Here is a 25,378-nt window from a genome sequence, read left to right as displayed (position 1 = left end):
CCACTTCAGGAGGTGTACATACACCCCAGGTGTCAGTGGAACACGGAGTTTGACCGGCGGAAGCAGGGAGCCTGGGAGTTGGTTTAGGCTTTCCTTTTGGGATTTTTCGAAACTTAGTGCACGATGTTGGTCTTTTACAGGCGGCTGTTGAAGGGCCAGCCCTTGGCAGCGCTGCTGCTGCTTTCCGTTTCCCCCGCTGCGATCTCCCTGGCTCGCGCGGAGCAGATGGTGGCGAACACGTACATCCGCGTGGACTCCGCGGAGGCTTCTTCTTTTTTTCCAAGTGTGGGCCCGGGGGGCCTGCGGGAGTTCTCTCCAGACAAAGCTTTAACTCGAGGCTCCGGCTACTGGTGTTCTGAGGGAAACCACCGAAAAGGCGAAGTCGTGAGTTGGACTGGCCGCCTCAGAACGCGAAGATCCGTGGAGGGCCTCGAGATCCACTGGGCCTACGCCCCTGGAAAGGGTGAGCTCGCCAGCGGCTTTCCCTGCTGCTGCTGCTGCTGCTGCTGCTGCTGCTGCTGCTGCTGCTGCCGGTTGAAAGAAGTTGAATTCAACCCGCCGGGCCCTCCGCGCAGTGTCTGTGGCCGCGAGCTTCGACGGATCGGAGCCTTTTCAAGAAGTGGTTCCTTTTCAAGACGTGAACTCTGCAGGGCGTGAGTCGGTTGGGGTGTACGTACAGCTCGCGGCGCCGCCTCTGCATGCGCCTCGCCCCTCGCAGCTCAGTTTCATCAAGTTTTGACTTTCCCGCAGCCGGTCCAGCTGAAGGCCATTCGCCTTTTCATGAAAGACCCTCAGAGTCAGTACTTCGGCATCAGTTTGCTGCAGCTGCTGGGGGGCGGCTTTCCCGTTCTGCGCATTCAAAGCGGCATCACGAGTCCCCACCAAGTGCGTTTCTCCAAACCCTAAACCCTAAACCCCAAACCCTAAACCCTAAACCCTCAGGACCTGTGTCTGCAAAGCGACGAGAGGGGAGACATAGTGCTCGACGGCTGTCTGACGTCTGCAGCAGCCGCGGACGAGCGCGCGCTGTGGCAGTTCACGGAAAAAGGTGAGGGTTTAGGGTTTAGGGTTTAGGGTTTAGGGTTTGGAGTTGAGGCGCGCGCAGGCCAGCTGCGAAACCCCGCGCTGGGCGGCTGCGCTGTGCTGAAGGACAACAGCGTAAAGGATGGAGGCGAAGTGGTTTTGGGAAACTGCGAAGTTGAATACAACTTCCAAGACGGGCGCAGCGTCTGGTGAGCCACCTCCTGCTGCTTCTGCTGCTGCTGCTGTGCCTTTTGCTGCTGCTGCTGCTGCTGTGCCTCTTGCTGCTGCTGCTGCTGTGCCTCTTGCTGCTGCTGCTGCTGCTGTGCCTCTTGCTGCTGCTGCTGCTGCGGTGCCTTTTGCTGCTGCTGCTGCTGCTGCTGCTGCTGGTGCAGGGCGTCACAGCGTTGCTGCAGGGAGCTGCAGGCGAACAACCAGCTGCTGCTGCTGCGGGGCAGCAGCAGCTGCCTGTCGCAGCAAGGCAGCAAAGCTGGCAGCAGCGACGTGGCGCGGAACGCAGAGGCGCGCAGCAGCCACACGCGGGCGGAGGCTGTGCATGCGCCTGCTGCTGCAGTGGACGGCAGCAGCGAAAGCTTCTGGGCTTCTCCGGAGTTTGCAAAAGATGCAATTCCCCCAATTGTGGTTTTCGAAGTGGACCTGGGGAGCGCCTTCAAGCTGCGGAGTGCAGAGATCGACTGGGAGTTTCCGCCGCTTTCGTTTGCACTCTTTGCAAGTTCTGACAACTCCAACTTCCTGCAGGTTTCCCGAGTGGCCGCCAACTGTACGTACACCTCAAGCCTCGACCTCAAGGCCACCGTCGCGCGCTTTCTGCGGCTGCAGCTGGAGAAGCCGCACCCGACTTTGGGGTGGGGGCAGTTTGCAGAACTTGAATTTCGATTTGCAGCACTTCTCTCTTCCATTCCTTTCATTTCTTTCATTATTTCATTTCTTTCATCATTTCATTCATTGCATTTGTTTCATTCAATGCATTTATTGCATTCATTGCATCTATTGCATCTATTGCATTCATTGCATCTATTGCATTCATTGCATTTATTGCATTCATTGCATTCATTGCATTCATTGCATCTATTGCATTCATTGCATTTATTGCATTTATTGCATTCATTGCATCTATTGCATTTATTGCATTCATTGCATTCATTGCACTTATTGCATTCATTGCACTTATTGCATTCATTGCATTCATTGCATTCACTGCATTCACTGCATTCACTGCATTTATTTCATGTGTTGCATTTATTTCGCCATTTCATCAATTTCGTCAGTTTCATTCTTAAATAATTGGACTGGCTTCGCCATTTGACTCACCGCATTCACTGCGTTCATTGGCGCGTGTGCTGCAGCGCGTCGAAGGACAAGTTCTTGTACGCGATAAAGAGCTTCTCCGTGTACAGCAACCGCCTGCGCTCCGTCGTGGAGTCTTGTTCGAAGGCGAAGACTTCGAGCGACGCGCGAGACAAATACTTTTTGGAATTGGTTTCCGAAGTGGACTTGGCTGCGGGGCGGGCGCTGCAGCGGGAGGCGCAGCAGGCAGCAGCCGCGGGCGCGGCCGTGGCCAGCGGGCTGGCTGCGGTCGAGGCGCTTCTGGGGCCCGTCAGGACTTGTTTGAAGGAAAAAAAAACAAGTTTTGAAAAGCTTTCGGCTTTTCGCGCGGAGATCGGCGACGCGGAGAGGGCTGCGGCGCTGGTTGGTGAGCGAAAGCGCGCGAAAACTCCGAAATTCGAAAATTCAACTTTTCGACTTTTCGCAGAAGAACAGCTGCTGTCCGTACACCCCAACCCCGCAGTCCGCCCCATGCCCGGCCTGCAACGCCAACACCCTGTCCAAGACTGCTACACAATTAAAAGCAAATTCAACTTTGCAACTTCCGGCTTCTACTGGGCCTCGCCCCCCTGCGCCCCGAAACCCCTCAGGGTCTTCTGCGATCTTTCCTCAGGAGCCACTTTTGCAACAGTTCCCGACACTGACGGCGTTCTCTCCGTTGCAGACGCAGTGCATGCATGCAACAGTGAGTCTTTTCCCAGTCTTTTTCCAAGATCTTCTTCCGTGTTTGTCTCCTCTCTAGGCCTTTTGCGAATATCTTTTCTCAAAGTCTTTTGTCTTTGTCTCCCCTCAAAGTCTTTTGCGGGTTTCTTTCTCAAGTCTCTTGTGAACATCTTTTCTCAGAGTCTCTTCTGAAGATCTTTCTAAAGTCTTTTGGGTTTGTCTCCTCTCAAAGTCTTTTGCGAACATCTCCTCTCAAAGTCTTTTGTGAAAGCCTTTTGTGAAAGCCTTTTGTGAATATCTTTTCTCAAAGTCTTTTGTGTGTGTCTCTCCCCTCAAAGTCTTTTCCCAAAGTATTTTCTCAAAGTCCTTTGCGAATATCTTTTCTGAAACTCTTTTCTAAAAATCTTTTCTGAATCTCTTTTCTGAGTCTGTTTTCTGAATCTCTTTTCTGAACTTCTTTTCTGAACTTCTTTTCTGATCTTTTTTTTGGATTTGTTTTCTGAATCTCTTTGCTGAACATCTTTTCTGAATCTCCCTTCTGCACCTCTTTTCTGAACTTCTTTTTGAGTTTCCTTTTGAATTTCTTTTTGAATTTCTTTTCCGAAATTTTGAATTTGAATTCGCTTGGCGTTTGCTGCAGAGCTTGGGCTGCAGCCGGTGCACCTCCACAGCCGCCGCCAAGTGGAGGCGCTGCAGCAAATGCTGGAGTTGATGGAAATGGACTTTTCCAATCCTGTCCCGATAGCTGTCAACAACGGCGCCAACGTCTTCTACTCTCTCGACTTCAAGAAAGACGTCAGTCCGGGCTTTGCGAGGGTTTAGGGTTTCACGAGGGTTTGGGGTTTTAGCGAGGGTTTGGGGTTTGCAGGCCGGGCGTTTTCCCGAGGGTTTAGGGTTTCCCGAGGGTTTTTCGGCGGGTTTTTGGGTTTTTTCGGGGGGGTTTCGGAGGGTTTAGGGTTTATTGGAGTTTCGTTTGCATGCAAAAAGTGGAAGTTGAACTTATTTGGCGCTTTAGGTCTCGGAGTTTGTTTTGGAAATTCAAGAAAGTGGAAAGTTGGTCGGAAACACCGCAGGCCTTTCGCCGGCGGGTTTGGTCTTCTTCGACTCTTCGGCGACGGACATGTCGACGCTGATATGTGCGAAATCGGTTTCAAAACAAACAAACAAGTGATAAATAAATAAATAAATAAATAATAAATGAATAAAATAAATCAAATAAATAAATGAATAAATGAACAAATGAAGGGCCTCATTCAAGCGCTGCAGGCTCCACGAACACCGACGTGTGGCACCCGCCAGCAGCTGCAGCAGACATCAGCTGCAGCACGACAGTGGAGGGCAACGCAGCATTCGGGGGGCCCCCCGGGAGCACTTATTTAGTGAACTGTCCGGAAGATTGCATGCAATTTGGTGAGTAACTTGCAAACAATTTGCATTTAAATCGAAAATAAATAAACAATCCGCAAGTTCAGCCGGAGAGGCCAGGCTCGTCGGCGGGGAAGCTGGGGTGTATGCAGCAGACAGCTCGATCTGCGCAGCAGCAATCCACGCCGGAGTCCGCAGCAGAACTGCAGCAGCAGCAATTCGAATTGTTGCTGCTGCAGCAGAGTTCGAAGGCTCCGACAACAACGGAATCCTCTCCAGCAGCCTCTTGGGGCCCCAAAGGGTCAACGCCTTCACTGTCGAGCCTGCAACTAAGCAGTGCCCCCTCGACAGCAGCAGCAGCAGCAGCAGCAGCAGCAGCAGCAGCATGGGCGGCGTCAGCAGCGCAGCTGGCAGTACCAGCAGCAGCGGCGTCAGCGCCGCAGCTGGCACTACCAGCGGCAGCAGCGGAGTTGGCACTACTGACAGCAGCAGCAGCAGCGCAGGCGGCGCCGCCGGCAGCAGCAGCAGCAGCAGTGGAGGTGGCACTGCCACCAGCAGCAGCAGCGGAGGCGGCACTGCCAGCAGCAGCAGCAGCAGCAGCGGAGGTGGCACTACCAGCAGCAGCAGCAGCAGAAGCAGCTTTCTGGAGCTGCACGCTCCCCCGTTTGTGCCTCCGGCTCCATCAGCTAACCCAGCCTTTCCGCCAGATGCTGCAGCAGCAACTACGCGGGTTGTAGCGCCCCCCGCAGCAGCAGCAGCAGCAGGAGCGCCCGCAGCAGCCCCCGCAGCAGCAGCGCAAGCAGCACCTGCAGCGCAAAGGCCTGCAGCTGCAGCAGCGGCAGCCCCACCGCCCTCCTCCTCCACAGCAGCCCCTGCAGCAGCAGCGCCCGCAGCAGCAGCAGCAGCAGCAGCAGCAGCGCCGGGCGCCGGCGCGTCTGCTGCAGCACGAGCAGCAGCAGCTGTTGCAGAAGAGCTGAATGAAGCAACAACAGTTGCAATAAATCAGCTGTCTTTGATTTTGTCGCAGCAGCTGGGGGGGCTGGAGGCAGCAGTTGTGGACGCGATAAAGCTGGAGGCGACGAAGGTGCGTTGGAAGCGACTTGAAAATTGAAACCTTTTCAAGTTTTGAATTCTTTTTAATTTTTGAAATCCTTTTTAATTTCAAATGTTTCAAAATCGAAACTTCAACTCCAGGTGATCTCCGGCGCGCGCTCGCAGCTGAAGCCTGCGGAGCGCATGCAGCAGCGGCTGGAGGTGAGCAGCGGGTCACTTGCGAGTTTTCGGGGCCTTCCGATTCTCGATTTACTTCGAACTAAATTGGACAATTTAATGAATTAATTCATTTAATTCATTTAATTCATTTAATTCATTCAATTCGTTCAACCGCAGGTCGCAGCGAAAGAAACCCTCGGAGAGGCCGAGCAGCTCGCGGGTCGGCTGCAGCAGATCTCGGGGAAGGTTTCGCAGGCCTCGGAGGCGAGTTCTGCGGAGCTGCAGATGGTGGGCGGAAACGAAAGACTTATTTGAATTGAATTGATTTATTCAATTTCGAATTTAACTCTTCAAAGAATCTCCGCAAAAGAGCCGCGCAGTCCGCCGCGGATCCGTGGAGTCTGGAGAAGGTGAAGAACTTGCAAGTGGCGGAGGCGTTTCAGATCTTCAACTCGAAGTTCACAGTGGGTGCGTCTTTTTAGAGTTTCTGCTTTCAAATGGGCAAACGCCGAAGCTCGCGGACCAATGAAAGAATGAATGAATTGATTTATTCGTTTACTCGTATTCAATGGTCCCAATTGCATGAACAAACTGCCGAACTTAGGAAGCAGCAAGTGGAAGATCGGCCCGTTTCCAGCCACCCCCAGCCACCCCGACAGCCGCCACTGCCTCTGCCAGTCTTCCGCCGTTTCCCCGAAACTTCCCAACGCCGCAGCAGCGGGAACTTTTGCAATTTTGAAAGAAAAGGAGTTTTTCAATTTCGAGTTTTTCGGCCAAGTCCGGGCCTCCGGCGCGGGCTCCGTGGGCGTGGCTTTCCACGTCAAAGACCCCCGAAACATGTTTCTCTTCGAAATGCAAAAGGCAAGCACTTTTCGACTCCAAACGCAAACGCATGCAAACTTTTGCTGCTGCAGCGCAGCAGCGGCGGCTTCAAACGGCTGCTGCGCGTCGTCAACGGGGCCCCCACGGAAGCAGCAAGAGTTGAAGACGGGGGCTTCGTGGAGGACCAGTGGTACAGCATCCGGCTGCGGAAGGTGCAGCAGCGGATTTCGATAACTGTGGCTGAGGTCCCGGAGGCTGCTGCTGCTGCGCCAGCAGCAGCAGCAGCTGCTGCTGCTGCTGGCCTTGCTGCGGGCGCACCTGCTGCTGCAGACATCGACGTCCTCGACGGCTCTTTTGCTTCCGGCTCCCTCGCCTTCTACACCAGCGCAGTCAACTCCGCCTGCTTCCGGGACCTCACCATCAAGCCCATTGCATGCACCAGCAGCAGCAGCAGCAGCAGCAGCAGCAGCAGCAGCGGCGGCGGCGGCGGCGAGCCGCCTTTGCTGCCTCCGTATCCGCCGCTCTGCAGCAACTACAGGGAAGCCGTGAGTGGAATTCAAATTCAAATTCTTCTTTCTGCATGCGTTTGGGGCGCCGCTTCTGAACAGCGTGGGGTGTACGTACACCTCGGTGCTGCTGCTGCTGCAGCTTTCTTCGCCTTTATCAATTTATCCATTTATTATTTATTCATTTATTATTATTATTTATTTATTTATGACTTCTGCTGCAGTTTGTGGGGCAAATCTCCGATGACTGGCATGCACTCGACCCCGACTCCAGCAGCACTCCTTCGCACTGGCGGCATGCAGCAGACATTGGGGGGCAGCACAAGACCATTGCGCAAATGGTGAAGAATTAATTGAATTAATTAAATTAACTGAATTAACATAACTAATTCGATTAAATTCAATTTAATTAATTCATTTGGGACTTTTCAACCATTGAATTCAATTTGCTGCTTCCAATTTGCTGATCTGCGGCGCCGCAGACAGCAGCGGGCGGAGAGAAAAACAAAGTGAGCGTCTCCCGACGACCTAAACCCTAAACCCTAAACCCTAAACCCTAAACCCTAAACCCTAAACCCTAAACCCTAAACCCCAGTGCTTCAATTGTGCATTGAATTCTCGCAGGAGCCCGCAGTGCTGGCCCTCGCTCGCCATCGCTCTTGCGACGAGGGGCAGTTCTCCTTCAACTTCTTTCCTCAGTGCGATGGTGAGATAAATGAATAAAAGCAAAAATGAAAATGAATAAATAAATAAAACAAATAAATACACGAAAAGCTGAACTTTGGGGGCAAAGTGGCTCTGAAGAAAGAAAAACCAAACCGAACAACAAAAGAACTTGGCGAAAATTTGCACTCAAATGCAGGAGTTGTGGGGGCTGCGTTCAACTTCGTGGACAAAGAGAACTACTTTTTGTTTGAAGTGGCTGCGGACTTCGCGCGAATCCGCAGAAGGGCGCGGGGCCTCTTCAGCACTCTGGCCAAGTCCGGGCTTTGGGGCTTCAAGTTGGGGACTTGGAACTCAATCAAGCTCAGCTTCACTGCAGACCGCGTCGTGGTCCGCAGCAGCAGCAGCAGCAGCGGCAGCAGCAGCAGCAGCGGGGGCGGAGCGCTTCCGGTGTTCAGCATCGCGAGGAGCGACGGTGGGTGTGGAGGCCGCAGTTCGCCTCGAACTGGGTCCAAACTGCGGGAAATAAAGCTTAAACTGCATTTGAAAACACTTAAAACGAATTAAAATAAACTAAAACGGCCGAAAGGAGCGAAACTCCGCTCCGCCGCTCTCCACCCTCCGCGCTGTCTGTACACCAGGCGTCGGCGGCACCGTCGCGCTCACCACCTGGCAGTGCGCCGGAGTGGCATTTTCGGAGATTCTGCTGGTGGGCCTTCGAATTTGAAGTTGAAAGAATTCCAATTTGCAAATAAACGCAAATTCAACTTCAATTTCAATTCAAATTCAACTTCAAACGCAGCACCCCGCGAACGAACCCCCCGAAGCCCCCCAGCCCCTGCCCGCCTTCCAGCAGCTTCCGCTGGGGCTGCGCCGCTGCGTCGGGCCCGGCTCTTGGCCCGCCAGGTGGGACTTCGAGCGTTTAAAACTGGAAATAAATAATTAAAATAATAAAATAATAAAATAAATAAAATAAAGACAATTAACGACTCCCGAGAAGCAACGAACGCCAACTCCGCAGGATCCACGCCTGCACCAGCAGCAGCAGCAACAGCAGCAGCAGCAGCAGGGGGGAGCAGCAGCAGGTGACCAGTGGTCAGGGGTTCTGCAGCTCGTGCTGCGCCGCGGAGTTTCCGAACTCCGGAAAGGCGCGAAAAACTTGTTCGAAATATTGCGAAGAAGAAAAAAAAGAAAATTCCTTTTCCGGCTGCCAACAGCTGCAGACCCTCACCGAGACCTGCGCCGGCAGTGAGGCAGACTTTTGCTTTATTTGTTTTTAATTGTTTTCAATTTATAAATTGTTTTTGATTTACAATTTGGTTTAATTTTTAATTTGCTTTAATTTATAATTCGTTTTTAGTTTGTTTTTAATTTGTAATTTGTCTTAGAGTTTCTTTTTAACTTGTAATTTGTTTTAATTTGTAAGTTGCTTTTGATTTGTAAATCGTTTTGATTTATAATTTGTTTTTAATTTTATAAATTCTTTTAATTTTATAAATTGTTTTTAATTTTGAATTTTCTTTTTCAGCTGCAGCCAGGGCCCTCTACTCCTCCTGTGCAGCCGACAGCCGCCCCGACAAATGCACAAGTGAGACTTGGAAATTAAATTAACTTAAATTAATTGAATTAAATTGAATTAATTAAATTAAATTAATTAAATTGCATGAATTTATTTAAATTAATCAAAGTGAATGAATTAACTTAATTTAAATTAAATTAATTACATTAATTAAATTAATTAATTTAAATTAATTAAATTTAATTAATGATTTCAAATGAGTTAACTAATTTGAATGAATTTTTTCATATAAATTAATTAATTTGAATGAATTTTTTCATATAAATTGATTAATTTAAACGAATCAATTTAAACGAATTAATTTAAATGAATCAATTTGAACAAGACAATTTAAACAAATTAGTTTAAATGAATCAATTAATTTAAACGAGTCACTTTATTCAAAACAAATAAATGAATGGACTGATTTGAATACATAAATCAAATTAAATCGATGAATTCATTTAAATAAATATATGTGAACTAATTTAAATACAAATGAATTGGTTAATTTAAATGAATCAAAATAAAAAGAATGAATGAATTCAAACAAAACGAAGGAATTAATTGAAATAAAATAAAAAAGAAAGAATGAATCTAAACAAAACAAAGGAATGAATTAAAATAAGATAAAACGAAAGAATTAATTTAAGTGAGCAAAAGAATTGATCAAAGTAAAATAAGCAAAAGAATGAGTTAAACAAAACAAAAGAAAAGAATGAATTAAAACAAAACAAAAGAACTTCTTAAAACAAAACAAAGCAAAACGAAACAACTTCTTAAAACAAAACAAAACGAAACAACTTCTTAAAACAAAACGAAAAGAATGAATTAAAATAAAATAAAAGAATTGACAAAACAAAACAAAATAAAATAAAACAAAACAAAACAAAACAAAATAAAACAAAACAAAGTAAAATAAAACAAAATAAAAAGAATTAACTTCTGAAATGGACTTCAGGCGAAGTCTGCAAAATGTGCTGCGCGACTTTCAAAAAGCCGCCGGGCGCCGCGGCGAAGATCTGGTGGGCCTCGGAGTCAAATCTTTTAAATTAAACCAATTAAATTAAATTAAATAAATTAAATTAACTTAATCAAATTAAATGAATTAAGTTGAATTAAATTAAGTTAATTGAATGAATTAAATTGAATTAATTGAATTAAATGAGTTGAATGAGTTAAATTGAATTGATTAAACTGAATTAAATTGAATTAAATGAGTGAAATTGCATCAATTAAATTGAATAAAATTGAACTAATTGAACTAAATTGAATTAAACTGAATTGAACCCAATTAAGTTGAATTAATTACATTGAATTGTATTAAATTAAATTAAGTTAAATGAACTAATTGAATTGAATTAAATTAAATCAAATCAAATTAAATTGAATTAAATTGAAGTTCTAATTCAATTCAAATGCAGGAGTGCCCTCGTGGATGAGTGCAGCGCGGAGTGCAAAGTTCGCCGCAGCCGCTTCGCCCAGGTTTTGCTGCCGCAGCAAAACTGAATTAATTCATTTAATTACATTAAATGAATTAAATTGAATGAATTAAATTGAATGAATTAAATTGAATTGAATTGAATGAATTGAATTAAACAAATTAAATTCAATTAAATGAATTCAACGAATTCAATGAATTCAATTCGTTGAAGGCTCAAGTTGTTGGGCGTTTCGTTTCTTGAATTCGAAACGCTGGATTCAAAAGAATTCAATTGAACGAAAAAAGTTCAAATGAAATCCAAATGAACAATTTGGATTTCATTTGAACTATTTATTTGTTTATTTACTTCTTTATTTATTTACTTATTTATTTATTTAGTTTCTCATTTGCTGCTATTAATTTGGTTCAATGAAACCCGAAACAATTCAAATCCATTCTCTCAAATATCCCCTTTGGACTATTCTTTATTTCGCTTTATTTCGCTTTGCTTCTTTTATTTGTTTATTTTGTTTTATTATTTTTATTTTCAAATTCCATTTCTTCAAAAAATGAACTTCAAATCGAAACTGAAATCAACGCGTCCAGCGCCGCCTCTGCTGCTCCCAACAGAATTTCCTTCGTGCAGTCCTGAACACAATTCAAAATCCACATTTAACAAACACAAGTGCTGCTGCTGCTGCTGCTGCTGTTGCTGCTGCTGCACTGCTGCTGTTGCACTGCTGCTGCTGCACTGCTGCTACAGCAGCAACAGCTCGCAAGTGTTATAAGTTCAGAAGCTTTCCGGCACTGTGGCAAGCAATAAGCATATAGTCAAAAACACGGTTTAGGGTTTAGGGTTTGCTAGGGTTTGGGGTTTAGGGTTTAGGGTTTAGTTTGTTATTTTAGGACGAACTCCGTGGGATGAACATCCCTGTACATACACCCCGTGCATTTGCTTAAGTGAGAAAAAAACAAAAAATATATTTCTATTTAAAAATTAAACATGCATGCAAATACAAGGCATGCATGCAAATACAATGCATGCATGCAAATACAATAAATATATTTATATATAAAGAAAAGTCGAAATATTTACATCTTTTTATACATCCACTGCATTACCAAAAGACGCATGCAGCTGTTGCTGCTGCTGCTGCTGCTCCGCAGCAGCAGTTGTGGAGGAATTTCGTGTGTCTGGGGCTTCTCAGAGGGCTTGTTTTTGCAGTTAACACCGCAAGTCTGATTGATTTAATTTACTTGTTTTATTTTCTTCAAAAGCAATTAAATAGAGGAATAATGAATTAGAATAAGTCGAAAACAAACAACCTAATAAAAGCCTCACTTCGCTTTTGCGAATTAACTGCGAAGGCGCGCTGGGGTCGACTCTGTTGACCACCCCGAGGCAAATGGAGGCGGCCCTGGTGGGCCCCTGTTTGCTTTCTGAGTTTGAATTGTCTTTCGTTTCTTTTTCTTTCATTTCTTTCTCGTTTTCTTTTCTTTTTCTTTCTTTCTCCCGCTCGCTGCACAAGTGGTACAGCTGGTGCGACTCCATTTCGCAGGAGTCGATTCCCAGCCGCACAAAGTCCTCCACGAGTTTTTCGTTTTCATCTCCGAAGCCGGGGAAGCGCCGGCCCTGCGAGAAGGCAAACAATGAAGTGGAAAGTGAATTAAATGCAATTAAACGGCATAAAAGTCAAAAAATTGTCCCGTAAAATGAAGGGCAATGCAGCTTTTGATGCAAATGAAGTCCTGCATGCAAAAACCTGCAAGGGGATGCATGCAGCTGCGCGCAAGTGTACGTACACCTGAAAAACGGCTCCACCGGAAACTCGCGCCGAACTCAAATCGGCGAGAAAGGCAAACAAATAATAAAAGTTGGACCATTTGATTGAGAATTAAATGGAGAATAAAAGGAAAATAAAAGGAAAAACAATCAAAAAGTCGAATTCCAATGCAGCTTCGAAAAAGAGCCACCTGGCAGCTGTAGAAGGTTTCCGCAGTGATCCCCAAACCCCTCAAATAAGCCAAGTTCTTTCTCTTCACATTTTCTTCAATTTTATTTAATAATTCTTCGTCGCCTTTGACGGGCCCGGAGATCAAGTAGGGGCCCTCAGGTGTATGTACACCTGGCGCCCCAGCCGCGCTCCCGTCGAAGTGCGCGTAGTTCCTGCAGCAGCAGCAAACCCGCACCAAGCCACGCAAACCCTGCAGCAGCAGCAGCAGCAGCAGAGTTTTAGCAGTTCCTGCAGCAGCAGCAAACCCACGCACAAGCCACGCAAACCCCGCAGCAGCAGCAGCAGCAGACCTTCGGCAGTCCCTGCAGCAGCAGCAAACCCACACCACGCCACTGCAGCAGCAGCAGCAGACCTTTGGCAGTAGTAAATGCTGTTGGAGATGCAGAGAGTGCCTGGGGAGCAGCCGGCCTTGAAGATGCCGCAAGTGCCCAGGCGCACGAAAGCCAGGCCTTTTTGTTGAAACAAAAAAGAACTTTCTCGAACCAAAAAGTCCATATTTGGAGCTCCCATTCCAATGCACACCACCGACACGCCCCGCCCTTTGTAGAGGCCTGCGGTGTACGTACACCCCACGCATGCGCCAGGTGTACGTACACCCCACGCACCTCCGGGTGTACGTACACCCGGCTCCTTTCGCTTCCTTTCGACTTTAAACGACCAGATTCAGTCAATTTGTTGCTTTGTTTCAATTCACTTTAATTAGTTTTAATTAATTTGAATTTATTCGAATTTATCAGCCAAGTAATTTAAATTAATTCAAAAGATTCGCTTCGGAAGCTGCAGAGCCCCGCGCGGCTGCGGTGTACGTACACCGCGCTGCTGCGCGGCGGCGACGGCCGCCGGCGGCACTTCCAGAAAATATCCAAAACTCGAACTTGAAGCTGCAGCTTAGGGTTTAGGGTTTAGGGTTTAGGGTTTGGACCTGAGAAGGTTCTGAAGTTTCGGGACTTTTCGAATTCTCGAACTTGTTCAAGAAAAGCCTCGGCGATCATTTGGGCCCTTTCTCTGTCGCCCACAGTCAAAATCCGCGGGTGGAGTTCTCCGCTTTTGACTCCCAAGTGGTAGAGAGATCCATCTTCGTTGAGGAAAATTTCGGCTTCTTTTTCCTGGATTTGTTGCAAAAAAGAGTCAAAAGAGTGAAAAAAAATTAAAAAGGGTTCAAAGGAATTAAAAGCAATTAAAAAGAATCAAAAACAATCAAAAAAGGAGAAAATTCCGAAAAAAAGAAGCAAAAATCCAAAAAAAGTTCAACAAGATGAAAAAGTCCCAAAATGTTTCAATAATTCAGAAGATGACAAATGCGCTGCAGCACATTTTCTCTTCGAAGATTCTTCAAAAATATAAATACCCACATATTCCAAACCCCAAACCCTCCTAAACCCCGCAAATGCTTGGTTTGACCATTGATTCATCCCCACAGCCTCGCATTCGGGCTGCTGCAAGTGGAAAGCTGCAATGAAATGAAGGAAATGGACCTTTTGAAATTAACTTACTGCCATTTTTTGCGAAAAAGAGGAAGTGGGGGTTTTTGCAAAACCTGAAAACACGCGGAAACTTGAATTCAAGAATCGAAACCAAGACCGAAACTGCAGCCGCGCGGCTCCGGAGCTCCACAAATTCCAGTGAAACTGAATTAAAACTAACTATTTTGTCGACTTAAAGAAGCGAAAACGCTAAAAATAAACAAAAAAGACTTCCTTTCCACATTTTCCGAAAAAGTTGAACTGGCGAGGTGGCGATCGAGCCGAATTGGAAATGGCTCACCTGCACAGTGCTGGGGTGTATGGACACCTCGAAACGAGCAAATATGAAGGCGAAAACGCAAAAGTTAATTCAATTCTTTTCTTTTACTTTTTTCAGATTGAGGGGGTCGAAACAAGAGGAAAGAAAACGTCGATGCGCAGCCCCGACAGAGGAAGCCAGCAACTGCAGCAGAACTGCCAGCCGACATGCGCTGCAGCAGCGGATTCAGCGCCAAATTTAGTCGCCTTTTCCCTGAATTTTAAATAAATAGTAAATTAATTCAAATTTAACATTTTAAAACCGGAAATTCCGCAAAAATTTGCAGAAAAGGAAAAGCTTGCAGAAGACGCAGCAGCGTTGAAGGCCGTCTCGTCTGTACCCACACTTGCCTTAACTACGGCGAATTGAAATTCGAATTTTAATTTATTATAATTAAAACAAATACATTTAATTTTTAAAACCAAAAAGATAAAAACAAATTCTCAAAAAGCGAATAGACGCAGCCTTCCACTCAGGCGAGGCGAACGCAGCCGCCAGGAGCAAATTCTGTATTCAGATAGCTCTGTTGATGGAAAAACAAAATCAAATATTCAGATTCAGATCATATTTCAACTAAAAATAATTTAATTCGTGTAATTAAATTAAATTAAATTGAGATGAACTCCCCCCTCGCTACCCTACTGCATGCATCCAACCTTTCAGACTTCTCACTTGAATTCTGCTGCTGCTGCTGCTGCTGCTACTGGCTGCTCTCGAATTCATTTAAATCATTTGCTGCAGAAGCGCTGCTAAATTGGAGTGTACAGACACTCAGTGTTTCTCATTCACTGGCGACCACCAGGCGCTACTGCTGCTGCTGCTGCAACTTGTGCAGCTTACCTGCTACTGCTGCTGCTGCAGCCGCTAACGTGCTGCTGCTGCTGCTGTAGCAGTAACCGCTCAAGTGCTGCTGCTACTGCAGTTGCTGCAGCAGCCACGCGCGTGCCGCCGCTGCTGCTGCACCAGCCGCCCCCGTGCTGCTGCTGCTGCTGCTGCTGCTGCTGCTCGGTATTTACTTCTTTAAAATTGGTTTTTAGTTTTTGCAGCTAACAGAAAAATCTTGCCAGAGGGTGTTTGTCCTTCGGCAGCAGCCGCCACAGCTGCAGCGTGCATTTCATGTCTGCTGTTGCTGCTGCTGCTGCTGGTTCTACTGCTGCTGCTTCTGCTGCTGCTGCTGCTTCTGCTGCTGCTGCTGCTGTATCTGCGGGCTGCCTATCAACCCCACACACTCGTCTGTCGATACACCCAGAAGCAGCAACTGCAGCTGCAGCTGCAGCTGCAGCAGGCGCAGCACCTGCTGCTGCTGCTGCAGCAGCAGCTGAATTATCTAATTCACTGGCTGCGCTGTTTCCTGCTGCAGAAACTCCTGCACCGCAGGCTAAAACTACCGCTCGTGCTGCTGCTGTTGCTGTTGCTGCTTTTGCGGCTGTTGTTGCTGCTGCTGCTACTCCCGCTGCTGCATCGCAGATCGGCGCAGCAGCAGCAGCAGCCCCTGCTGCTGCTTCCTGAAGCCCATCTTTCGAAGAACTTACTTGGCAGCAAAGCTGCTGATTGGGATCAGCAGCAGCAGCAGCAGCGGCAGCAGCAACAGAAGCAGCAGCTCCGAAGTCTGTTGCTGTTGCAGCTGCTGCATCTGGGTCGCTTCTTGAACTGCAAGTGCTAGTGCAGTTCTGCTTCCCTTCTGCTGCACTAGCAGCAGCAGCAGCAGCAGCAGCGGCAGCAGCTTCGCCATAATCTACATCTCCTGCCTTCGCTGCAACTTCCGCCGTGTCGGGCACTGGTGGTGGTGGTGCTGCTGCAGCTGTTGCTGCTGCAGCCGTTGCTGCTGCTGCTGTTGCTGCTGCTGCTATTCCTGCTGCTGTTTCTGCTGCTGGAGGGCATGGAGACTCTGCTACTAAGCCATGCTTCAAGCGTTTACGTCCCTGCTGCGGCTGCTGTTGCTGCTGCTTCTGGTGCTGTTCCTGTTGCTGCTGCTGCTCTTGCTGTTGCCGTTGCTGCTGCTGTTGCTGCTGCTGCTGCTTCGTAAGTGTCTTGCCAGCGTGTGCTGCAGCAGCAGCAATATCTTCAATCGGAAACACCTGCCGTCCTGGCAGCAGCAGGCAACCCACTGAATGCCCGGTTTGTGCCGCTGCTGCTGCAGCTGCTGCTGCTGCTGCTGCTCCCGCCTCTGTTGCTGCTGTGTCTGCTGCTGCTGCTGCTGGCTTCATAATAAGTCTCCCCAAGGCGCTGGGCAGCACTGTTGATGCATAAAGTTTTAAAAAGTCTTCGCTCCTAAAGCTGCAGCAGCAGCAGCAGCAGCTCCTGCTGCTGCTGATGCCTCCACTGCAGTTGCTGCCCCCACTGCTGCAGCAGCTGCCGTCGCTGTTGCTCGTGCTGCTACTAGCTTCTGCTGCTGCTGCTGCTGCTGCTGACACGCCTTTTGCAGTCACCGGGCTGTCGCCACACTCGACTAGTTGCTGCAGCACGCCTAGCAGCTGCTGCTCCCCAGCATCAGCAGCAGCAGCAGCAGCAGCATTTGGAGTGCCCCTATTTGGGTCCGACACGAAGACAACAATGGAATTGGGGCCCCCAAGAGCAGCAGAAGTTTTAAGAGCTTCAAATGTAAGCGGCGCGGCAGCAGCAGCAGCAGCAGCTAACGGCGATGCTGCTGCAGCCACTGTGCCGCTACTGCTGATGCTGCTGCTGCTGCTGCTGACAGACAAGGACCCAGGATGGCCTATGGATCCCGGGGAAGCAGCAGCACTTGCTGCTGCTGCTGCCGCTCCCGTGGGTGGAGCTTCTGATAAAGGCGTTCCGTGCTGCTGCTGCTGCTGCTGCTGCTGCTGCTTGAAAAAGAGGCCACCGGCGCATGCAGCAGAAAATCTGTGTGTAATCCACAGGGATGATTCCTCAGCATCTGCAGCAGAAGCAGCAGCAGCAAATAGCAGCAGCACAAGCCGGAAGCGGCAGCAAGAGGAGAGAACACGTGCTGCTGTTGCAGTGTCTGCTACATAAACAGTCCCCCGAGCTGTGCTGCTGCTGCTGCTGCTGCTGCTGCCTGCGGCGCTGGAGGCCCTTCCGCTATCTGCTGCTGCACGGCGTTTTCGAGAAGAGCTGCTGCCAGCCGCAGCAGCAGCAACAGCAAGGTCTGCTGAAGCAGGCTGCAGCAGCAGAATCGAAAATTCAGCAGCAGCAGCACTGGAGAGCGCAGCAGCAGCTGCTGCTGCTTCTTCCGGCCCCTCCGTCAGCAGCAGTGCCCCACACTCAATGACAGACTCAAAACAGCTGCTGCTGCTGCCGTTGCTGCTTAGGCTGCTGCTGCTGCTGCTGCTGTAGTGGCGGTAGAAGAGCTGCAGCAAAACGAACACCATTTCCATTAGAGGGCCAAAGGAGAGGTCTCTCTTTTTTGCTGCTAATTGCATGCGAGCAGCAGCAGTTGCTGCTGCAGCTCGCGCAGCAGCCAGCAGCTGCTGCGCCTCTCTGCTGCGCATGTGGCTCTGCATGCTTTCCGCGATGCTGCTGCCGCTGCTGCTGCTGCTGCTGCTGCTGCTGCTGGGGTTTATGTGGGATTCCAAATACTCGAGGGCCCCCTGGGGCCCCTCCCGCTGCAGCTGCTCTCTTGCTTCCAGCAGCATCATAGCAAAGCGGCACTCCGCAACCAAAGCCTGAATTCGCAAACCCTAAACCCTAAACCCTAAACCCTAAACCCTAAACCCTAAACCCTTGACGTTTTGCCGCCAGCGTGTATTTTCGAAACCCTTCGTGCCGCATACTGGTTATGGGCTTATTGCGAAAAACATTGACATTTAAACCCTAAACCCTAAACCCTAAACCCTAAAGCCTAATCTCCAAACCCTAAATCCTAAACCCTAGTTCCTTGAATTGCTTGGTGAGTTCTATCTATTGGGGTTGCTGCTGCGCAGTAGATATTTTCTGTGCAAGAAAGGCTGCAGCATACCTGCTGCTGCAGACTGCTGCTGCTGCTGCTGCTGCGCTGCAGCAAAGACCGTTGCGGTTGCTGCCGTCTCTGCTGCTGCTGCTGCTTCTCTGCTTCGTGAATAGCTGTTCTTGCTGCCTGCACATCCCTCTTAGTGATTGCTGCTTCCGGCACGCCAAGACACCGAACAACCTGCTGCTGCTGCTGCTGCTGCTGCCGCTGCAGCAGCAGCAGCACTTGCGGCTTGAGTCTCGTCAGCAGCAGCCCCTGCTGCCGTAAACCAGAAGTGCATGCGAGCAGCGCAGCACTGAAGGCCTCGAGAAGCCGTCGGTAGCGGCGCAAAGAGCTGCTGATCCCTGCTGCTGCTGCTGCTGCTGCTGCTGTTTCTGGTGCTGCTGGTGAAAGCAGCACACGCGCGAAGCTGCTGCTGCGGCTTTTCCTGCTGCTGCTGCTGCTGCTGCAGCGCCTCAGACGGCCAGTCAACCCTGGGGGAGAAACCTTAGGGGTGCTTGGCTTGTGCTGCTGCTTCTCATCCTCGCTGCTGCTGCTGCTGCTGCTGCTGCTGCTGTCGACACTCAGCACCGCGGGGCTGTCTGAAGCCAGCAGCTGCCTCTGTGCTGCAGTCGACCTTCCTTTTGCTGCAGCAGCAGCAGCAGCAGCAGCAGCAAAGGGCTGTGGATGCTGCTCTTGCTGCTTCTTGTCCTTAATATCGCCTTCCGTTGCTGACGTTGCTTCTGCTGGTGCTGCAGCCGCAACACTATGCTGCTGCTGCTGCTGCTGTTCAAGCTGCTGCTGTTCAACCTGTTGCTGCTCAAGCTGCTGCAGAAGCCGCAAGTCGTACAGGGACGCGCAGCGGCTTTGCTGCTGCTGCAGCAGCAGCAGCAGCAAAGAGCTTCCAACTGCCTTGTTGCGGCGAAGGCGCTGCAGCTCCCCTACCTCAGCAGATGTTGCTGCTGTTGCTGCTGCTGCTGCTGGGTCAGGTGCAGCAGGAAGCAGCACCTCTGCTGCCTGCGCTAAATGCTGCCAGTGCTGCAGCTGCTCCAAAGAGGCAGCCAAGAAGCTGCTGCAGCACACAATACAGCGTGCTGTGCTGCTGTCGCTGCTGCTGCTGCTGCTGTTGCTGCTGCTGCTGCTGCTAAAGACGGCTATTGCCTCTGCAACTTTAGGGTCTAAGAGAAGTTTTGGGGCTTCAAGCACCAACAGCAAACAGCAGCCCTCGACCATTAAGAGCTGCTGCTGCTTTTGCTGCTGCTGCTGCTGCTGCTGCTTAGGAGGAGGGGAGGGAGGTTCATTTTCTACTGAGTGTGGGCCAGCTCCATCAGTTTGCTGCTGTTGCTGCTGCTGCTGCTGCTGCTGCTGTTTGTCGCGTCTCTCTGCTGCTGCAACAGCAGAAAATGCTGCTGCTGTAAATACTGCTGCTGCTCTTTTTTTCATTCTTGCTGCTAGCTGCTTCCTCTCGCGAATGTTCGAAGCAAAAGCCGTGGTGCAGCAAACAGTTCCCGACGGCCTCTGCTGCTGCTGCTGCTGCTGCTGCTGTTGCTGCTGCTGGCTGCTGCAGGGCTCAAGAAAATGCTGCAGCATGGCGGCAACAGCTTGTGCTTGCTGCTCCTCCTCACACACAACCCACACAGGGGGAAAGATACTACCTGCTGCTGCTGTTGCTGCTGCTGCTGCTGCTGCTGTTGAGGTCGCAGCAGCAGCAGCAGCAGCAGTGGGAAAGTCAACCGATTTGGCGTGCTGCGCCGGCGCCTCGCAAGCTGCTAGTGATGCAGCAGACACAGCCAAGCATTGCTGCTGCTGCTGCTGCTGCTGCTGCAGGTAAAGAGCAGCAGCAGCAGCAGCTCTTGCTGCTACAGCTGGCGGTACTGCAACAGCCAAAAGACGGCGTGGAAGTGACTCCGGTACGCTCGCTGTGCTGCTGCTGTTGTTCTTGCTGCTGCTGCTGCTGCTGCTGCTGCTGTTGCTGCAGCAGCAGCTGCTGCTGCTTCTGCAGCAGCACTGCAGAGCTTTGTGGGCCAAACGCCATGCAGCTAATGACAAGTGAATGTCCGTGAGGGGCTCGCAATCGTGCTGCTGCTGCTGCTGCTGTTGCTGCTGCTGACTTGCTGCTGCTGCAGCAGAGCAGCAGCAGCTGAAGAAATCCAGGGCTCTTTTGCTGCAGACACAAAGAGGAGGGCCCCTGAGGGCCCCCTGCTGCTCCCCTGGGGGCCCCCCGGGTTTTGCCCCCACCTTGCAGCGCTTCCTCTGCGGCCGTGCTGCGGCTGCTGCTGTTGCTGTTGCTGCTGCTGCTGTGTCTGTTGCTGCTGCTTGTGCTGCGACCAATACTGGCGCTGCTGCTGCTGCTGCTTTGCTTTCGACATCTGGCTTCGCCCCTGGTGCTTCTGCTGCTGCAGGTGTCGCTGGTTCTGCTGTCGCACGCTCTTCTGCTGCTTCTTCTGCTGCTGCTGCTGCTGCTGCTGCTGCTGTGGGTGTAGGGGCCACTTTGTTTGCACGTCTTACTACTTTTGTGTTTCTTTTTATTTTATTTTCTTTTCCCGAAATAACAACAGCTGATGGAAAAGAACCAAGTTCGGGTTCACCTTTTGCTGCTGCTGCTGCTGCTGCTGCTCTTGCTGCTGTTGCTGTTGCTGTTGTTGCAGCTGGTGAGGCTGCAGCAACTGCTGCAGCAGCGGCAGAAGAGGCCCCATCTGCGGCGATGCCCTCAGCAGCATGCTCCTGCGCCGCAAGCGCAGCAGCAGGACCAGCTGCTGCTGCTGCTGCTGCATCTGTTGCTGCTGCATTTGCTGCTGCATTCCCTGCTGCTGCTGCATCGATATCAATGGCGCTGCTGCCGTGTGGCTGCTCTGCTGCTGCTGGTGTTGGTGTTGCTGCTGCTGCTGCAGAGCTCATCTATGTGAACAGCAGCAGCTGCCACTGGCAGCAACATCTTCTTAACCGCTCGAGCCCTAGGGAGCACTCCGCTGCTGCTGCTGCTGCTGCTGCTGAGGCTCTCTTTTGTGTATACACGTTTTTCTAAGCAATAAAGTAATTTAAAAATACAAAAAGACCCGGATATATCATCAAAGAGGGCCCCCAGGGGCCCCTGGGGCCCCCTGGGGGCCCCTGGGGGCCCCTTAGGGGCCCCCAAGGGCCCCTGTATCTCCGGGGGTGGGGTTGTTGTAATTATTCAATTTTGTTTCTTTTTTTGTCGATTGTTTAGCATTACTTTAATTAAATGCAATTTTATGATTTATTTTATTTTAATTTATCTTTTCATGTTTAATCAGAAGAAAAAATGGACAAAAATGAACAGAAAAAAAAAGTCGATCTGAAGATGCGCATTGGAGGAAAGAACTTGAATTCTTCGAATTCGAAATAAGAACGAATGAAATTTATTTTGTTTCTTTTTATTTTATTTTAAATTATTTATTTTTATTTATTTTATTTTAATTTATTTTATTTATTTTGTTTCCAAACAATTAAATATTCATAATGCAGCAATTGGCAGTGGCAGAACTTCATTTTGTTTGTTTTGAAAAACAAAAAAGGACAAAAATCAAAAAAAGAAAAATCAAATGGTGAATGTGGCTGCTGCTGCTGTTGCTGCTGCAGCTGCTGCTGCTGTTGCTGCCGCAGCTGCTGCTGCAGCTCCTAATGAAAAATGCTGCCACTGCAGCAGCTGCTGCAGCTTGTTGTTGCTGCTGCACTTGTTGCAGCATCGCTTGCTGCTGCAGCTCTCGCTGCTGCAGTTCTTGCTGCTGCAGCTCTTGCTGCTGCAGTTGCTGCTGCTGCAGCTCCCGCTGCAGCAGCTCTTGCTGCAGCAGCTCTTGCTGCTGCTGCTGTTTATGCAATTGCATCTGAAACGAAGTTTTGTCTTTTGGATTTGACTTCGTTTTGTTTTAAATGAATTAAAAATTCTTCTTTTAGTTTTTTGAAGTCGACGCTGCCTTTGAAGGTTCTGGGGATTTTTGCAAATCGGACGAAGTCGGGTTTGAATCCTTTTTGAATTTCTTTGCTTTCTTTTGCTTTTTCGAGGAATTTTGATTTAATTTCTTTTTTAATTTCATTAAATTCATTTAATTCTTTTAATTCTTCCTTTATTCCAGTCAAATCCGAGGCTTTTTGCTGCTGCTGCTGCCGATTCAGAAGTTCCATTTCCTTTGCAACTTCACCTTCCTTTCCAGTTCCTCTTTTTAGTTCTTTTTCCTCTTTTAATTCCTTTTTATTTAATTCCTTTTTATTATTTAATTCTTTTTCATTTTTAAATTCTTTTTCATATTGGAATTCCTGTTCATCTTTGGATTCTTTCTTTTGCTTTCCCGCTGCTTCCTCTTCGAACTTGAATTCCACTTCTTGAAATTCGGTTTCCGGGCTCATTTCGGGGTCTTTTTGCGTCTCTTTTTCGCGTTTTGATCCATTTTCTTTTTCAAATTCCTTTTCTTTTTCTGAGTTTCCCTTTTTCGATTCAAATTGCTTTTCTTTTTCCGAAGTTTCAAAGTCGGAATCTGCAAACTCGACGGTGACGCAGTTGTCGTCGTCGTGTTCGCTGCGCCACTTGACGCCGACGGCTGCAATTTGAATTCTTTTTTGAATTTTTTCGCTCAAATTGAAACTTTTAATCAAAAATTCAAATAAAACGGAATTAATTTGCGAACAAGAATAGTTAACTCCGCCCTTAATGAGGAGATCTGCAGTGCGCGTCACCCAGTAGAAGTCCCGGCCGCCGTCTTTGGGGTTTTTCAGAAAAAACCCGACATCTCCGAACCCCAAGTACCACTTTTCGGGTGTAATTACACCGTTTTGAAGCTCATTTTCGATTTTATTTCCATTTTTGAACTCCATTTTCTTTTTTCTGGACTCCAGAGGGTTCAAATAACCCAACAGTACGTTGCCCCCCCTGCAGATCAGGTAGCCGCACTCCCCCTCTTCGCAGTCTTGCTGCAGCAGCCCAAACAAAAAGATCTGATTCATTTAATTATTTTAAACTTTTATTTTAAAATAAAATAAAAGTTTAAAATAATAAAATAAAGGAATTAAATCTATTTTGTTTGAGCTGCTGCAGCAAGACTGGCGCATTTTCAAGCAGCTCCGTTCACCGCATGCAACTAATTGCTGCTATTGAAGGAACTCGTGTGTTTGAAACGACAATTTTCATTCAATTTGATTCAATTTAATTCGATTTAATTGATTTAATTTAATTAATTAAATTAAATCAATTAAATCGAATTAATTTAATTTAATTCGCTGCTCACCATGTAGCCTTCTTCCCCCTTTTTGGTGCTTTTAACAACTCGCATTTCCGTGAGGCCTTTGTGCGGGCGGCCGATGAAGAATCCAATTTTATTTTCTTGATTTTGTTTTTTTGTTTGAATTTGATTAATCATTTTAACTTTATTGTTCACTTCTCCGGCTGCAGTTTCATCTGACTGCCGCTCCCCCAGTCCTTCTGTGTCTGCTGCTGCTGCTGCTGCTGCTGCTGCTGCTGCTGCTGCTGCTGCAGTTGTCTCTGCGTCTTTTCCAGCTTCGCTGAAGCCGGTGCTGCTGCTGCTCTTCTTGCTTCCATTTGTCTCGTCAAATGTCTCCAAGGTCCCTTCCCGTGTCTCACACTCCCCTGCTGCTGCTGCTGCTGCTGCTGCTGTTGTGCCTTTTGCTGCTGCTGCTGCTGCTGCTGCTGTTCCTTGCCACCCCCGCCGCATCGCCTCCAGCTGCTCCTCATCTGACATCCAATAAGGGACCGAAGCAACCTGAATAAATAAATAAATAAATAAATAAATAATAAATAAATAAATAAATAATGAATAAATAAATAATAAACAATAAATAAATAAAAATAAATGAATAAATAAATAGATAGGTAAGAATAAATAAATAAATAACTAAATGAGTAAATAAATAAATAAATCATTTTTCGATTAGGTGCGGGCCTAGGAAGTGACTTGATAGGAAAATAAAATTTTTTTAATTTATTTTAAAAACTTTGCTGCTGCTGCTGCTGCTTCCTATTTGATACAATTAATTGATTTATTTAATTTATTTAATTCAATTAATTTATTGAATTTATTTGACTTATTCAAATTATTTAATTGATTTAACTGATTTAATTGATGTATTTCATTATTTATTATTATTAATTCATTTAATTTAACTATCCATTTAATTTAATTTAATTTAATCTAATTAACTTAATTTAATTTAATTTCAATTTAATTTAATTTAATTTAGTTCAATTTAATTTAATTATTTCAACGAATTTAACTCGTTTAATTTATTTCAAAAGTTGAACCCATCAAAGTCACTGCATTCAAATCCGTTGAATTCCGAATTAAATTAAATTAATTAAATTAAATTAAATTAATTAAGTTAAATTAATTAATTAGCTAATTAAATTAAATTAATTAATTAATTAATTTAATTAACTTGCCTGCAAAGTTGTTTCTGTGGAGCCAAATCGAACTTTGGGAATTTTGTGGAGGAGGGTTTGGAGTGTACGTACACTGGAGGGCCCCACAGGCGCGGAGCCGAGCAGCAGAATTAAATTCACTTCTTTTTCTTTTTCTTTTATTTCATTTATTATATTTTCTTTTTCCAGCTTTCCCTCCAAGTGCAAGTTCCACAAAAAGTCTATGTGGCGAGACACAAGGGGAGCCACCACGCGGCACCTGCTGCTTCCTGCTGCTGCTGCTGCTGCTGCTGCTGCGGGCGGTGATGGTGCGGCTTCTGCTGGTGCTGCTGCTGCTGCTGCTTCACGAGCAGCAGCGGCAGCCGCGGCGCCAGTTGCTGCTGCTGTAGTGGCCGGGGGAAGAGCAGCAGCAGCAGCAGCAGCAGCAGAAGTAGCAGCAGCATCTTTACAAGCAACGCACAGCACTTTCCAGTAGGTGGTGCGGTATCTGCAGCAGCAGCAGCAGCAGCAGCAGCAAAGGGAGAGAAAAAGGAAGAACTAGCTTAACAAATAAATCGCTGCAACTGAGAATTTAAAAAAGATAAAAAAGACAAATAAAAAGACATAAAGCGAATTGAATTGAAAAATAAAAAAGAAATAAACAAAAAACAAAAGAATTGATGAATTATTCTCTAATTTTATGAGTGAATTAATTAATTAATTAATTA

General features: G+C 47.6%; 4 protein-coding genes across 4 annotated transcripts in view; 1 reads left to right on the top strand and 3 right to left on the bottom strand.

The window, feature by feature from the left end:
• Positions 1-123: 123 nt before the first annotated feature.
• ETH_00030950 (F5/8 type C domain-containing protein, putative) lies at positions 124-8,850 on the top strand (the record flags this gene model as incomplete). Its single annotated transcript, XM_013372878.1, has 20 exons — positions 124-463; positions 680-796; positions 1,082-1,232; positions 1,416-1,886; positions 2,388-2,734; positions 2,981-3,052; positions 3,671-3,825; positions 4,046-4,166; positions 4,503-5,479; positions 5,590-5,649; positions 5,785-5,895; positions 5,964-6,075; positions 6,212-6,426; positions 6,522-6,974; positions 7,160-7,276; positions 7,418-7,444; positions 7,560-7,641; positions 7,798-8,073; positions 8,240-8,307; positions 8,620-8,850. 20 exons carry the CDS (start codon positions 124-126, stop codon positions 8,848-8,850), a joined length of 4,503 nt encoding a protein of 1,500 aa, XP_013228332.1.
• Positions 8,851-11,155: 2,305 nt separating this feature from the next.
• On the bottom strand, positions 11,156-14,093 carry ETH_00030945 (uridine phosphorylase, putative; the record flags this gene model as incomplete). Its single annotated transcript, XM_013372877.1, has 6 exons — positions 11,156-11,227; positions 11,922-12,212; positions 12,554-12,746; positions 12,947-13,145; positions 13,517-13,700; positions 14,088-14,093. The coding sequence occupies 6 exons, from the start codon at positions 14,091-14,093 to the stop codon at positions 11,156-11,158; spliced, it is 945 nt and encodes a 314-aa protein (XP_013228331.1).
• Positions 14,094-15,422: 1,329 nt separating this feature from the next.
• Positions 15,423-21,181, bottom strand: ETH_00030940 (uncharacterized protein; the record flags this gene model as incomplete). Its single annotated transcript, XM_013372876.1, has 2 exons — positions 15,423-18,020; positions 18,314-21,181. 2 exons carry the CDS (start codon positions 21,179-21,181, stop codon positions 15,423-15,425), a joined length of 5,466 nt encoding a protein of 1,821 aa, XP_013228330.1.
• Positions 21,182-22,114: 933 nt separating this feature from the next.
• The window catches only part of ETH_00030935 (uncharacterized protein), a gene marked incomplete at both ends in the record, with an annotated part of 4,480 nt that continues 1,216 nt past the window's right edge, over positions 22,115-25,378 (bottom strand). The window contains 3 exons of the mRNA XM_013372875.1: positions 22,115-23,209; positions 23,524-24,015; positions 24,765-25,158. Coding sequence (XP_013228329.1) covers positions 22,115-23,209; positions 23,524-24,015; positions 24,765-25,158 — 1,981 coding nt within the window. The remainder of the gene's footprint in view (positions 23,210-23,523; positions 24,016-24,764; positions 25,159-25,378) is intronic.

Source organism: Eimeria tenella, genomic scaffold (assembly GCF_000499545.2).
Source record: "Eimeria tenella Houghton genomic scaffold, Eth_scaff11, whole genome shotgun sequence".
NCBI lineage: Eukaryota > Apicomplexa > Conoidasida > Eucoccidiorida > Eimeriidae > Eimeria > Eimeria tenella.
The sequence above is the reverse complement of the archived record's forward strand: the minus strand, read 5'-3'. Positions and strand labels throughout refer to the sequence as shown.